The 15,242-nt window shown below is 39.9% G+C and overlaps 1 protein-coding gene across 1 annotated transcript; it reads right to left on the bottom strand.

The window, feature by feature from the left end:
* Window positions 1-380: 380 nt before the first annotated feature.
* Window positions 381-14,999, bottom strand: slc17a6b (solute carrier family 17 member 6b). Its single transcript, XM_020632512.2, has 12 exons — window positions 14,377-14,999; window positions 12,567-12,822; window positions 11,472-11,590; window positions 9,434-9,548; window positions 7,943-8,030; window positions 7,729-7,815; window positions 7,109-7,251; window positions 6,797-6,946; window positions 6,199-6,331; window positions 5,728-5,838; window positions 4,510-4,637; window positions 381-3,396 (listed from the first exon to the last, which is right to left on the bottom strand). The coding sequence occupies exons 1-12, from the start codon at window positions 14,448-14,450 to the stop codon at window positions 3,055-3,057; spliced, it is 1,746 nt and encodes a 581-aa protein (XP_020488168.1). The 5' UTR covers window positions 14,451-14,999; the 3' UTR covers window positions 381-3,054.
* Window positions 15,000-15,242: the final 243 nt, after the last annotated feature.

A 15,242-nucleotide genomic window follows, 5' to 3' on the forward strand; every position in this document is an offset into this window, starting at 1 on the left:
CCAATTCCTAAGCACTGCTAAGGTGCCCTTGAGCAAGGCATCGAACCCCCCCCAACCAGCTCAGGAGCGCCCACTGTGGGCAGCCCCCTCACTCAGAAACCTCTTCATTAATGCATGTCCACAGGATCCTGTTTGTGCATGTGTGTGTATTTTGGCATATGTGTGTACCTATTGACTGTTCATTCGACAGTGTAAAAACGAATTTCCCCTCGTGGGCTTAATAAAGTATAAGTATAGTTCTGTTAAAAATTGTATTCATTCTGAAATAGCAAAGCTGAAAAGCAATACTCTTCATTACATGTAATACAGTTCAAAACTGTCGTGCTTGTTTCATCACTTCCTCTTCTTTATTATTTGTATAAATACTCAGGATACACAGATTTGTTTACTTTTTTTAATAAAAAAAAGGATATAGAGTTTTTCATCTTGACATCAACAAACCTCTCAATTTACACAGCAAAAGAAGCCATTGAACCACACTGCAACTTTAGAGGCACAAAAACAGGAAACTTTGAACTACTTCAGGTTGCACATTTGTCATTTCTGAAAAATGCAGAATCACCTGCTCAGGTTTCTTCAAATATCATGACAGTGGGTTTTACAGGGGAGGGGTGAGGTACATGTGGTTAAGCAGGGCAAGAGGGGGTCCAGCCACAGAATGAGGGACATAAATTAAAGTAAAGACGGGAGGAGAAACGGGGAAAGAGAGAGAGAGAGAAATAGAGGGGAAGGAAACAGCAGCACAGTCAAACAAAAACACATAGAAGAGCGTCCGCCTCTCAGACAGAGCTCTTTATCATTCTCATCTGGTGAGCAGCCCTGTCACAAACTCTATGAAGACGTTTGTGTTGGACTCTATTACTATATTTTGTACATACATTTCTATATATTTTTTCTTTACAAGTGTTTAATTTCTACATTTCTTATCACAAAAACCACAACTTTTAAACAAATGCATAAAAAACAGTTACATGATGACTGTTCATGGCCAGAACTGTTACTATGGACTTATTGCTTTGTACATTGAGTATTGTGTGGTGCCACCTGCACACTGGGTGGTCCGCATGCTGGAACCTCACTGCTGATGGTCTGTACAGCCTTCAATATGTTTGACTTCCAGCTTAAACCGAACTCTGCTCGTCACCTTTGGTTGATTGTGCAAAGAAATTGAAGCATCAGTAACAGTTTCTGAGACGAAGACGAATAAGTCTGACAGAAAAGGAAACGACAACAAAAAACTGACATACATCAAATTTCACTTTGTTCCATGCATAAATACACATCCACACACATCTATATCGTGAAGTGCAGACAAGTCACATACGAAACACACTTGGCCCCCTTCAGACCTTGTCAGTGTAAGTGCAGAATGAGGACAAAACAGATTCTGCAGCCTTGTTTGTGTGTTCACTCGTCTTCCACACCAAGAGCAAGGCTTCAAAAAGTAAAGGCAGGTCGTTTCATTAAACATGAATCCATAAAATGTCTCATCTCACTTCAATGGAAATGGAGGAATGGAAGTTTGTCCAAATGGCAAACAGACTGTGATTGCTTCTCCTGCTGCATTGTCTCTATAACTATGAATAGTAATCTTGTGTTTTGATGTAAGAAATGCAAAGTATAGATTTTATGTAAACATTCAACTACTTTTCTTCTGAAATGCAATCTGACTCTTCTTTTAGTTTAAAGGCCCTGGCCGCCAATGTGCTTCTGATTTCAAACAGTGGATCCTGCATTGGTAGAAAGTGTGATATAACATATCGTTGTGCACCAATCAGAGTTAAGCATTTGGATCACAATCTGTTGATAACTGTCAAAACAAATCCTCACAGTCCTGATGAAGCATCCACTGAATTAAGAGATTGACCCAAAAACATTTTTTTCTACTTTAATTGTTCCTCTTTTCCCTGAATATCAGTGTTTCAGAGCAAAACTATGTTCTCCCAGGCTTTACCATGTGCATTATAACTCATCCTTCAATCACATACCCCCCCTCCCTCTTTAAAGATAATTAGGAGTACTACTCTATATATTAAGACTCGTATATCGATTTTGATTAGCATGTTCTTTAACACATTTTTTGCATTGCACAAACCCTTTCATTAGGTTGTTTACAACCATGAAAATCTTGGTAATCTAAATGTAATCACCAAGAACTCTGATGCATACAGTATCTATCCTCCAGTTATATTATTAGTAATCACTCTCATATTTTTTTTTATAAAGATATCTTTCAGCAGTGCTTTGGCACAGCCAGACCAGATGAGTGTTCTATGGAAAAAACAGCTTGACTTCTGCACTACACTTCTGAGATGTGACAGGTTGACAGGCTAAAATCTAACTGCAGAAGCAAACATTTGATTGGCATTTTGAACTTTTATGCAAGTGAAACCAAACAGTTAACACGATTCATTATGCCACTCGTCAAATCTCTACAGCAGGTCACTTACATGTTTTTACACACACACAGAAGCCGGTGATACAAAAAAAACAAAAATCATCATATTGTGCATTATGAGGACACACTACTCAGAGTGTACTCATGAGAGGTACAGTACAATCTATATCCACAGAGTGTCTACTTTCTGTTTACAATGCTGTGCAGTGACATTACACTGATGGCTGGCTGGTAGGACGTCTCACTGTTTTAAGTAACTTTCTAAAATAAGGGCTTGCTTCTAAATAACCCTAAAGGCTTCATTGAGGTCAGAAAGCCTTGGCTGATGGGATGAAAACGCTCACATTTACACACAATTGCACTCCCAATAAATATATCTAGTATCATTGTAATAATACATTTACAGACTGCCAATTTGATATGTGTTACACCTCTATTAATCAAATACCTTTGAGTTTTTTATACGATTTAGTCATTTTAACATTAAGTGGATACTTTTCTTGTTCTTTTTCAAATGTGCAAACAATACAACAATGGATCGTAGATTTTCTAGTTTCTCATTGGTTATTTGATTTTTTTTTTGATTTTTTTATGACTGAACAGATTCACACCAAGGGAAATAGGTCTACTCATGTGTCTGTGGATGTGTGTTTGGTCTAGGAGTATCCCTCGTCCTTCCTGTATCCGTAGTCGGCTCCCTGTGCTCCTTCCTGGACGTACTCCTCGGTCTTCTCCCAGCCTGAAGCCCAGCCTCCGTTCACCTGTGTGGTTGCACCGTACGACTTGGCTGGAGCTGCAAAGGCACCGTAACTTTGGGTAATATCGCCCGTCTCTTCCGCCAGCTCGTCCTCGTCTATGAAGCCACACTTTTCATCGCTGGTGAGTTCTGGGTCAGCCCACGGCTGTTTTTCTCCCGAGGCAAAAATACCGTAGAAGATCACTCCCCCATAATGCACCATTGAGGCAATCAGGAACACATACTGCCACTCCTCTCGAGTCTGAAGAGGCAAACAATAACATCTTTTACTTTAGGAAGTCAAACACTGAATGAAATGTTCCTGTTATCAACAAGTCCCATAAAATAACTTACATCAGTAACTTATCTAAAGCACAGTGGGCAGCATGTTCTTTCATTATCATAAACATAGTTCAGAACATCATGCTACCAAAGTACTTTCCAGCCCAGCCATTATTTATATATCTGCAGCTGAATCTAGACCTCAAGAAATTATGAATCCTCTCAAAATACAATATATATATATTTAACTCTGAGCTGCCATTGGCTAGAATTTGGGGGGGGGGAAGTTTTTTGTGAATTTGTTCTTTGTATTAAGATGCTTCCACAAAAAAATCTGTTAGGGTTTGTTTTGATTTCTGAGGAACGTGTGAACACCATGTACTTCAAAGATGAGTTGTATACAAAATATTTAAGCTACATACTGTATGTATACTATCACATTTACTCATTACTTATATACAATCACAAAGGAGGCAGCACCATAACTATAACAGGGACACTTTTAACTAACCGTAGCTGTCAATTGTAAATCATTACTCAATGAAAAGGACATTCACTGTATAACTGTCTCTGTATATTTAAAGATAGTCTTAAGTAGTATTATATACAACACAGGACACTGAGCGTGGGATTGAATGGATAAAGGAACTGCTGAGAACATGAAATGTTTTGTACATTATTCTAATAGCATTTGTCATCAACCCTTCATATGTAGCATTTATTTAGCAACATTCATTAATAAGAGCAGCTATTATGACTTTTATAAATAAGACTGATAGTGTCGTGCATCTTTTCTTTATACCTCAGCCTCTGTTTATGCACTACAGGCATTATGGTTATTGATTAATATTTCAATACATAATTATATCTGCTTAAAACTGCAGTGTAATTATAGTGCTGCACATCATTTCGTTTCTGTTTATTTACCAGGACGACTAAGATGAGCTGTTATTATTATATGTTCATTATTATTGTTTGTTGCACTCATGGAATAAGAGGATCTCGATATGGCTTTTTTTTCTTATTTTGTATCATGTTGGAAATAAATTAAATTAAATTCAGGTTTGGTGCCTCTGGGGGGGGGGGCTCTTACCTTGTTCTTTGTCATAGTACCAACAATCAGAGGGCACACCATCCCAGACAGGGTACCCACACCATTAGAGATACCCATCAGGATGCTGGCATAGCGTGGAGCGATGTCCAAGTGATTGACATTAAAGCCTGATGGAACAAAATATACAGAAGATATAAATATTGCTGATAGATTTGAACTTTGTGAATAAAAACTTGGCTCGGGAAGCTGATTTAATGCTGATTTAGTGATGAATATGGGGGAAACATTGTGACAGAACGTATTAGGAAACAGAACCAGGACACAGTTGTAGATAAAAGCGGCACAAATTATGACCATCTCTTTGCAGAAATAGGCAGCAACTCGCCGCACATCCTCCTCCTCCTCCCCCACTCTGACTGGGTGAATGAGTAAGTGTCCTTGCGAGCTGCCTCACACTGCCTGCCTCACAGATCCCCAGGGACAGCTAGCACTGAATTATTAAACACTCCAGGAGAAAGCTGAAGAACAACAGGCAAGAAAACTGATTTTGCACACAGTCACAGACCTCTGCATCCTTTGTAACTAAACATAAACATGGGATAATCTTTTGAATGTAGGGCAGAATAGAGCTGAAAGCTTTACTTTGACAGTCAGTGGAAGTCTTTTCCAAGTCATATCTTACATATAATGTCTTAAGAAAGGCTGTAGCTTTTAAACTAGTATCGGTTACTCTGATTGCTATTGTAACTATTAGGGGAAAAAAAACACTTCAACAACAGCTAGAAGAATCAGTCCTGCTGATAACTTCCTCTAAAACTACATCTTATATTTTTATAACATGTTGAAAGTAATGCTAACCATGCCCTGGTTGTAGCTTTATGTAAAGCACACATACAAGACTGGTATCAATCAGTATTTCCCAAACAAGTAAACCGTCTTCCTTAACTGCACTTTTTAGTTGTATTGTTTTCTTTCTTTGCTAGGTTGAGGCATCATTTCAGAACTGTGCCATAAAACCATACAGTGACACCAACAGTAGTTGGAAAAGGTGATTCACCATAATCATTAATTTTCCCTTGTAAATGTAGCTAACTAGCTCCTCTATTAGGCTCCTAAAAGCAAAAGGCCCTTCAGGCATAGGAAATATAAAGCCACGCTGTATCATGTCCAAAAGATTACACCCCTACTGAGATGACATTTAACTATTCTATTTTATATTCTAAATGACATCTTACTGGTTTTATTGTGTGTACTAACCTGATATAGCAAATCCGCTGAAGCCCACTGCCAGCACCAGGAAGGAGATTGCCATCCCTTTGCTGTGAGAATATCCAACCACCAGCAGCAACGTGGCCTCCATGCCAAATCCTAACAGAGACAGACAGCAGGTCACACACAGCCACACGTACACACAGAAATACACAAAGCCCACAGGCTGTTGATCATCACAGTGCCAATTGAATTAAGCCTGATGCACAGTCTACACTCAATTACACAAGTGACGGATACGAAATCAATGCATCGTCACAATTGTATTGTCCCTTAGTATTGAACAAATAGATTTTTTTTTACAAAAATATAAACACACCCATCTCTTAAACTGATCCAACAATGAAAAGCAACTGAAAGAGGGAGCAGTATGGATCCAACACTTTGAAAGTCACACCCTGTAGCTGTGCAGAGAGAGGTGTGGAAAATGAGATTTCACCCCGAGTTCAGTCTTCTCACCTCCACAGTTCATGATTTTCCTGACATTGGTGGTAGTCATGAGGTTCTTGCTGCGTAGGTAGTCGGCCAGCTGACCCCCGATGGGAACAATGATGGTCATGACCAAATGGGGCAGAGCAGACAGCATGCCGACCTATAGACGCAAACAAGACATCAACCATCAGCTGCAGTATTACGTGAACACAAAACATTTATTTAGACTTCTAGAAGATGTGTATTCTCATTCAGTTTAATGTATCAAGTACAGTACAATTTCTACCTTTTGTTTTAATATTCATCCATAAAAAACGATGCAGTGAATTGTGGCAAAGTCAGCTATTGACAGTACTTTGTTGTTCCAGTTAGGAACCTTTGAGGGCACTACAGCGGACATAGATTACACCCAGAATTTGGACACATCATGTAATCAGTTCATGAGAAGAGCCACAGGCCATCCATTTCACTGGCATTGATTCTTTTAATCAAGAGCAAATTGTCACATGCTAAGCTCTAAAACATCCGTGTTTTTCTCCTTAGTATTTCTAATCTATTGTCTGTCGATTACTTTGAGAAATCACAGTTTTAGTCCCCTGTTGGAGGACTTCAACATAAAGCTCACCTTGCTTATCTCAAAGCCAAACACTTCCTCAAAGTAAGCCGGTTGGCTGATCAGCAGCAGGTAAAACGTCCAGCTCCTGCAGAAGTTCGCTACGATGATTGCATAGACAGGCATAGAGGTGAAGAACTTCTTCCAGGGGGTCTTAAATTTCTGGAGCAGATCATAACATAGGAAAAAGTTGAAGAAACTGTAGCTTGCTGTTGTGTCTGCTAGTACTTTTTTAGAAAAACAGTGTACTGTAAACACAGACTATATTATAGATCTGATTTTGTTCGTCATTCTTAAGTGTCAGTCAGTTTCATATCCCCTCACCTCGGAAGGACCCATTAGCTTGGCACTCTCTCCGATGCTCTCCTCGATGTAGCAGCGCTCCTCATGAGTGATGGTAGGATGTACAGCAGGGCTCTCATAGGACACAAGCACCCAGAAAATGTACCAGAAGATACCGACACACCCTGCACATCACAGAAAAATAAAGTGTTACAACTAAAGATGATAATAGATTAAATACAGCAGCTCATTTGGAAGTAACAAGCTAGTGAATAAACCCACACATACACACACAGTATTTGGCTACCGGATCTTTACAACATGCCCGAGAGAATAAAACCCAGACAGGAACGCTAACTGTATTCAAACCAGAGAGAGGGATTTATGAGGGGTTAATTTATTGACACACCAAAACATCGAGGGGAGGAAATCAATACACAGTCTGCCTGGAAAAATCCATTTGACTTTCACTGGTCTCTCTGAGTGTCAAACTCTTCAGGTTTAAAGCAAGCTTGAAAACACCAAATCTCTCTCTCTATATGTAAATACGTTTATCATCATTTCACCACAGAATTACACCTAATTTCCAATTACCCTCTGCAGCAATGCACACCAGATACACGCAGACATATCACACATAAACCCTCATCCATCAATCTTACCGTAGACATAGAACACAGAAGACCAGCCTGAGTACTGAACCAGGATCCCAGCCATAGGCATCGCTATCACAGCACCAGCATACGAGCCTGTCAGACAGCGAGACGTTTTAATCCAGAAAGTGAAATGCAACAAATTATGTTGCAAGCAGGCAGCACTTCAATTCTTAACCAAAATTTACAACGCCTTTAGAGAAACTTAAAAATGTATACATACCACAGAACGAGATGGTGGCCAAACGACTTCTCTCCAGAGGAGGGGCCCACTTACTCCAGATGCCATGACAGGCTGGGTATGTAACGCCCTAAACACACCATATCACAAAACACTGTATTATTTTCTCCAGGAACATGAAAAAAACAAGCAGCCCAAGACTGGGACACCATGTTTTTATGGTGTATTGTTTCAAGGAAAAAGTATTCCTGATAAATATTGTTTTAAAAATGTGTTCTATGAGATTGGTCTCTTCTATTCTATGTCAGCCTTTTTTAGCAACCCAACAGGTCATCCAGTGTTTTAAACTGATATTGTAAAATAAACAATAGGCCGCATGAAGTTATGAGTCGGCACCAATATTTGATTGATCCAACTCAGCAATATAAAGAATAATCGTTTGGGCAAAAGTGCCCCATTTTACATATCCATCTCAGGCATCATAAAAGCATCCTAATACTTACTAATTATGGTTATTCAAAAGGTCGTAGGATGTACAAACAATCGTTGACAGATACTGTTTTAGAAATTAACTTAAACAAACTGGTGTCTGATAATAACTAACAAAAATTAACATTTTCACCCCTGTAATTAACATGAGCAAATTACACAGTGCAACAAGCAGAGAGGACCTGATGAGCTGTTCGTGGAGCAAACCAACCCTCCAGCTATTAAATGGTTATCAGCTCCTAATTTGAAGAAAAAGTGTTGATGTAAAATTGCAGTCTGCATGGACTCTCTTTTCAAAGCAATGGCATCAGTTCTAAAGGAAGAAACTATTCTTCAACATCAGGTCTTGTTTATTCATCCCTGAAGTATGTTGCATCACATATGATGCTAGTCTGAGATGTAATCGCCCGTCATCATGTCAAAGCATTTGATGACTTTTCTCTGAAAACAATGAAATAAGATACCCAAATGATACCCAAATCAACTTTATCATACATCTAATTACATCCTTTTCATTGGCCTATACAAGAACTGTAGTACCTACTCTCTGTTGTTTCATTTATTTTATATACAGCATAGAGAATCCTGTGTGTCATGTTTCACTATCAAGCCAGTGAATTGATCTGCTTTTGCCTTCAGCCTTTTTTCTTGTCATCTATCTGTGAACCAACACTCCTCTGTTGTGTTTACAGGATGCAAAGTGTGACAGCAAAAAACGAGCTGGACTATCCAACAAACAATCAACTCTAGTGGACGGGATCAATACTTATCATCTCACATTTCCTCTTGTTTGTTTATTTAGTGCATGTAGTTGTATACAATTTACATCCCTTTGTATGTTTTATGACTGCAAAACACCAGCAGTTTATATTCATAATAACAGAATCTCACATCGGACATGATTTATGTTCTATGAGGACATATTGAGTGCTGGTTTTATTTTATCAAGACCGTGAATCAATGTCAGACTACGACCTGATTTTACTCAAGAAAAATAGAGTTTAAGATACCGTAATGCACCTTTAGATGTAAACATTTCCTTACCTCAACCAATCCTTGTAATATCCTCACAAAAATGACACACCCATAATGGACTCGAGCAGCCGCGGGAATGAACATGTTGAGAGTGGAGGTCAGAACGATGGCTGCTCCAAATACCCTGAAAAATTAGATGTATTTTAAATATAGCAACTCCCCCATAATTATTTAAACAGCACTGAAATTGGGTCATTAATAGGCTATCATTTAGCTTGGTGTCATGGTGAAAAAGACTGGTGCTTTGAAATATTACATTAGATGGGAAAAATTGGCCTTGGGTTTTTTAATTATAGGCCTAGCCTACTTCACTCCAAGAATATTTAAACGTGTACATATTTTAAACAAAAAGACGACATGTCTCCTTATCTTTATCTCTTTTAAGAATAAAAAAAACAGAAATCAGTAGGCTAATTTGTTTTCGTCACTGCACCAAATAGCATGCATTTGGACCATTTGGACCTGAACCACACGCCCGTTTCATACGTCATAGAAATTATTGTTTTAGAACAGGGATACTCACGTCGGTGCTTTGTCGTTGCTATAACAACCGTATTAGCAATCAATTTTTCATAAAGAATGACGTTTCATTTTGAAATGACGTTGTAGGAGGATAATAATGGATATGTAGCCTATACTGATTTTGTTTTCAATATTTAAAACATTTATTTAGTTACTGCATATGAGCTTAAAACGGTAGGCTATAGCCTAAATCTTCTGTCATTGGCTGCTAAAGGAAAACACCTCAAATAACAGAGGATGTAAGGAATATTTATTATTATATAATAATAACAGAGGATGTAAGGAATATTTATTATTATATAATAATAACAGAGGGTGTAAGGAATATTTTGAATATGAAATAATCTTTGATGAAATTTCGTCTAAAATTAAGCAAAGATCTATTTCTGTAATAAGATATTCAGCATGCGGGAGCAGCTGAGCATTTCAATCAGGCTCAGGGGAGGACCAGGTCGTCCATAAACACCGAGCTATTTCTCATTTCTGTCACGCTCTCCCGCCCCTCTCATCTGCACGCGGGGGGCAAGCCCTAATCCGGTTAGGACTACTGTTGGGCACGAGACCAATTGATTCGATTACTTCCGCGTGTCAATCAACAAAACAGGGATCAGAAAACAGGGGTGCAGATAAATGTAAAATAAAAAATTAGATCAACCTAAAATAAGATTCACAGGTAGGCAAACAGTCAATAATAGACAGCTCTGGTTGCATTTATTATTATGATATATTCAGAACATTTTGACGAAATATGTTTCCTTTTATTAGCCTATAGATTATCTGCGGCCTCTATTGCAGAGCATTATTAAACTAGCCCTAGCCTATAGGCTCTTTATCCAAAATGAACATGCTATGGTCACCCACTTCAAAATTGGGCAATATTTATGTAGACTATAGCCTATGTTTATTAATGTTGTTTTGGCCTTGCGTCAGCAATATTACGCCTCGGCTAATTATAACTGGTAACGCATTGGAAGTGCTCATGTGAATTAAAGCCTCTGGCGACATGACAGGGTCTGGTCTCCACGCCCAGATTAAACCAGATCCCCCGAGGGAGCTCATTAACAGGTGGCAGAGAGCCCTGAACCCGGGCTGCAGGCCTGCCAACCCGCTGCCTCCCCGTGGCTCTGCATCTCGGTCTGCCTGTCTGTCTGTCTGCTGCCTTTATGCAGGTTCCTCAGCCCTAAAACAATGTATTCATACCATTCATAATACAGGCAAGGTGGCGCCATTTTTTTGTCTGGCCTCAGCTGTGTTTGATTGTATTTTTTACTTGACTGAATTTATTTCTGTCCCCATGTGCTTTCTCTTCTTGCGTATTATTATTATTTTTTTTTTTAAATGTAAAACAATAGGCTAGAGGATGAGGGCGAGAGGAATCTCTAGTCTTAGTCAAGTCTGGCCAACTGTTTAGTCATTCCGCCAAATGGGCCAAATATCTTAAATCGCAATGCTTCATCAGCCAGATGAACGCGTCTGTGTTGCAGGCCTTGTTTATTTGCGGAGCTTCATGGGGAGAGCCGCCTACCTGTTTGCTGCCAGCCTGGAGGAGATGTATCCTCCCGGGATCTGTGTCACGATGTAGCCCCAGAAAAAAGACCCGTGAATCAGCCCCACCGTCTCCGGGTCCCAGTTGAACTTTGCTTTCTGGATGAAAACAAAAGCAATACCTAAATAAACAACACTGGTTTTGATTAATTGTGAAATGTCCTTTTGTTTGAGACTAGGCTACAACATCATTTTTATTCAAGACTTACAGCACACCAAACGAAAAAGAAAAGAAAAGCCAACAATAGACTGAGCTAAAGGCAGGCCTGTTTATTTCTCCTGTTAACTACAGGCCTGTAACAGTTTGTTTCGATCAGACGATATTGATCTGATCATCAAAGCACTGTGTCCAGTCTTGTAGTTAAAGCACTGACTATCCTAAATGTGTTCAAATTAGGGTAATTCTGGTGTTTTCTATTCAGGTTGGTTACTGTCTGCTATTTTGGTCTTAAGAAATAGACTGAAGCTATCCAGTTGAATAGGCTATAGCCTTAAGACTATTAAATAGTCAAATGGGTTTTGCTTATTCATATAGCCTATTGGGACACATTGTAAGGCCACGTGCCCTTCAATTTTGCACAAATTCGCCCTTTATACAAACAGATTTTTTTTTCTAGAGCATTACAAAACAGATTTGAGATTTTCATGCAAGACACATACACCAAATCAATAGGCATATATGCAACATTGAACCAGTTATAATAATAGATGCTGATCCAAAATATTAGTTGTTTTTTTTAATTGGATTATTGCGCATTTGTGATTGCGCATTTTTAAATAGCCTCTTGAAAGTGTATAGGGGTTTTCATACGCGCAAATATTTGCTGTGATGTTTTAAAAGCTCTTAACCCATTCATCATTTGGGACTGGGTTAGATTTTGTATAAGTGATAAGCTACATTTATAATAAAAGGGACCTTTTGTATTCATAAATCGTGTGAGGAGAAATCCCTGTTCCCCTTTCGCCTTCTCTTTCTCTTACAAAAAAAAAAAAAAAGACTCAGGTGTCTTGCGTCTTGAGGCATGTAGGCTAGTCTACGTTGTTTCTACGTCAGCATCACTCGTCGTTGCCACACCTCAGTGATGATGATCTTGCCGTTCTGGTGGATGGTGCTGTTGTTGACCATGCCCACTATGGCCACGCCCAGGTTACACCGGATCCCGAAGGAGATGCAGAAGCCCAGGCCGCTCAGGATGGCGATGATGTAGCGACGCGGCAGACCGCAGCAGTTACAGTCACACAGAGGGGGTTTCTTCTCCGCGGCCTCCCGGGGCCTCCCGTCCTCCGTCAGCTCGATCACCTCCCCGGTCTTCTGCCTCCTCTCCATCACCCTGAGCAGCCGGGGAAGAACAGGGTCTAGCAAATGTCTCCTCATAAAAAAAATAAGATTTACCCTCCTAAAAACTAAACTGGGCTTCATGATGGAATGCATTTCTGAGGATGCCCATTTTCTATCTATTTGTAGGATCCTGACAATTCGTTACACACTGGATATGTGGTTGTGAATCTTTTTTTTTTTCCTTGTGTTTCAGTCAGGGAAATGTAGGAAGGAATTAAATCAGAATTGCCACAGTCTGATATCTGTGTGCTGAGGCCTCTGTGCTGTATTTCATGACTGCAGCCAGCAAATCAGCTTCAAGTCAGAAGGCCATCAGAATTAAAGTCATATATTTGCATGTGCCCTTAAAAATTCAAATGACAGGGGGGGTGGATTGGTGTGTGGAGCTGAGAACAGGCGAACACGTCCCTGACTGTACCGCATTGCAGCAGCTCGCTCACTTTCACACTCATTAGCATTCCCGGGACCGAGCAGCAGCTCCAGCATCCAGACACACACACACACACACACACGCACACACACACACACACACACACATATACTAACACACACCTACCCACCCACCCACACGTCTGTGGGTATTCCTCAAAGCCTTTTTCCTTTTTTTCTCTCCATGAGACTGATATTTTCTCATTCAAACCTGACTACTTAAAATCGGGCCACAACATTTAAAATCAGAGGATGGGGCTTTTTCTGTCTGCAAACGAATAAAAAAGCAACACTTACCAAGAAAACAATCGAATAAATATAAATACAGGCGCAGTATACGCAAGAGCCTGAATTTAAGAGGCATACGCTTGTGAAAATACCCAGCACCCATATTTTCTTTGAAACTAAAATGTAACCAAACGTTTGCTCACCATAATAGAATCAACATGCATTTTGTTAGATTAGATTAGATTTTCATTTTCAACTTAAAAGGAATAAAGCACTAGTAATATCCGAATAATGCTTGCATTGACGATGGATTCACCAAAGAATTATATAAATAAAACTGTAAATCTATTTTCTATTCAAAGTCTAAATTCAGATAGGCCTACTAACAATATGTTTCAGAAAGGAATCATCAATAAAACACTGTCTTAGGAAACGACAGATGATTGGGTTTAAACCAGTCAGAAAAGGGAAGTGTTTTTTGTTATTCGTGCGTCACTCTGCTCTGAAAATACTATGAATTGTGTTATAAATGATGAATGAATCCCTAAAATATCACGCGTGGCCTGCACGTCGTGCACAACCTGTCTGCTGATGAGATTCACATTCAGGCCCCACATCAGTATGGACCCTAACTCACGCACACACACAACACACACACACACACACACACACACACACACACACACACACACACACTCCCCCACACATGGACTAGATTGCATAATTCCTCTTCACTTCTAGAGGCGTGACAAGAGATGCTGTAAGTTGTAAAACAGTTTTTAGTGACATGCTGTATCGTTAAAACCAATCATGCCAATCCTCCCACTTAAACACGAGGAAATCGGCACGTGCCATCAATGATATGGGAGTGTGAAGTGCGTGTCCTTACCTGTGCATATGACCCAGGGCCTTCCCTGCAAATTCCTTCACCCCTGCCGTTGCACTCATCTTCACAGACTCCATATCCAGTTTCTATATGTAGGCCTATTTCTCACTATTGTTTTACTGCTTATTCGTCATGTTACGGCGCAGGATGGCCGACCGCAGCGGCTTACAAGGAAAAACAAGAAACCAAGTTTTTACCGATCTGAGTCCAGGGAAGGCGACGATTCCGAAAGAACGAGTTTAGGTCTCTCAATAAAAAGTGGCAACGCGGAAAAACCTTAGCGGTAATGAATCAAACGAGATGTGCGCCTTCATCAGCCACCGACTCCTCTCCTGCCTCGCGTACAGGAGCCGCGCGCAGTGCCATCACGACGAAAACAAAAAGGAAGAGGGGTTAGTAGCCAGCCTCGTAATGGAGCCGTGAGTCCGCAACAAAGAGAAGGAGAGAGAGGACGAATGGAGACATGAAAAAATAAAACAAGTTTAAAAGGCAGCAGTGGGTGTTTGAAGTGGCCTCAGTGAATCAAAGAGGGAGTGAGGCTGGATCGTGTCTCCTGTGGTGAGCGCAGGTTCATCTGACGTCGTGTTCAGCACCGAGGTCAGCGACAGCAGCTCGGCGTGCAACATCTGCATAGCTGTCCAGAGCGACTGCAGAAACAAAGTGAAAATATAAAACGAAATCATGAATATATGAGGTTTTTTTTTCTGTTGTGAATTTCATACAAAAGTGAGGTGGGGGAAATATTAGGGGAAAGTGTTTCAAACCATCGCTTTATTATGAGACTAAAGTATTAGTTTTATCCCCACAGCACTATTTCGATAATTAATTTCGACGTTGCTCTTTTATGCATTTAAAGTATATTTAAAAAA

The sequence above is a fragment of the Labrus bergylta genome, chromosome 3 (assembly GCF_963930695.1).
Source record: "Labrus bergylta chromosome 3, fLabBer1.1, whole genome shotgun sequence".
In the NCBI taxonomy this organism is placed as follows: domain Eukaryota; kingdom Metazoa; phylum Chordata; class Actinopteri; order Labriformes; family Labridae; genus Labrus; species Labrus bergylta.

Coding starts and splice junctions, on each gene's coding strand:
- slc17a6b (XM_020632512.2), bottom strand. CDS start 14,450: ATGGAGTCTGTGAAGATGAGTGCAACGGCAGGGGTGAAGGAATTTGCA. Junction 8,031..9,433: donor TATTACAAGGATTGGTTGAG/GTAAGGAAATGT, acceptor TGGTGTGTTTAG/GGCGTTACATACCCAGCCTG. Junction 6,332..6,796: donor TTGGCTTTGAGATAAGCAAG/GTGAGCTTTATG, acceptor TTGCGTCTATAG/GTCGGCATGCTGTCTGCTCT.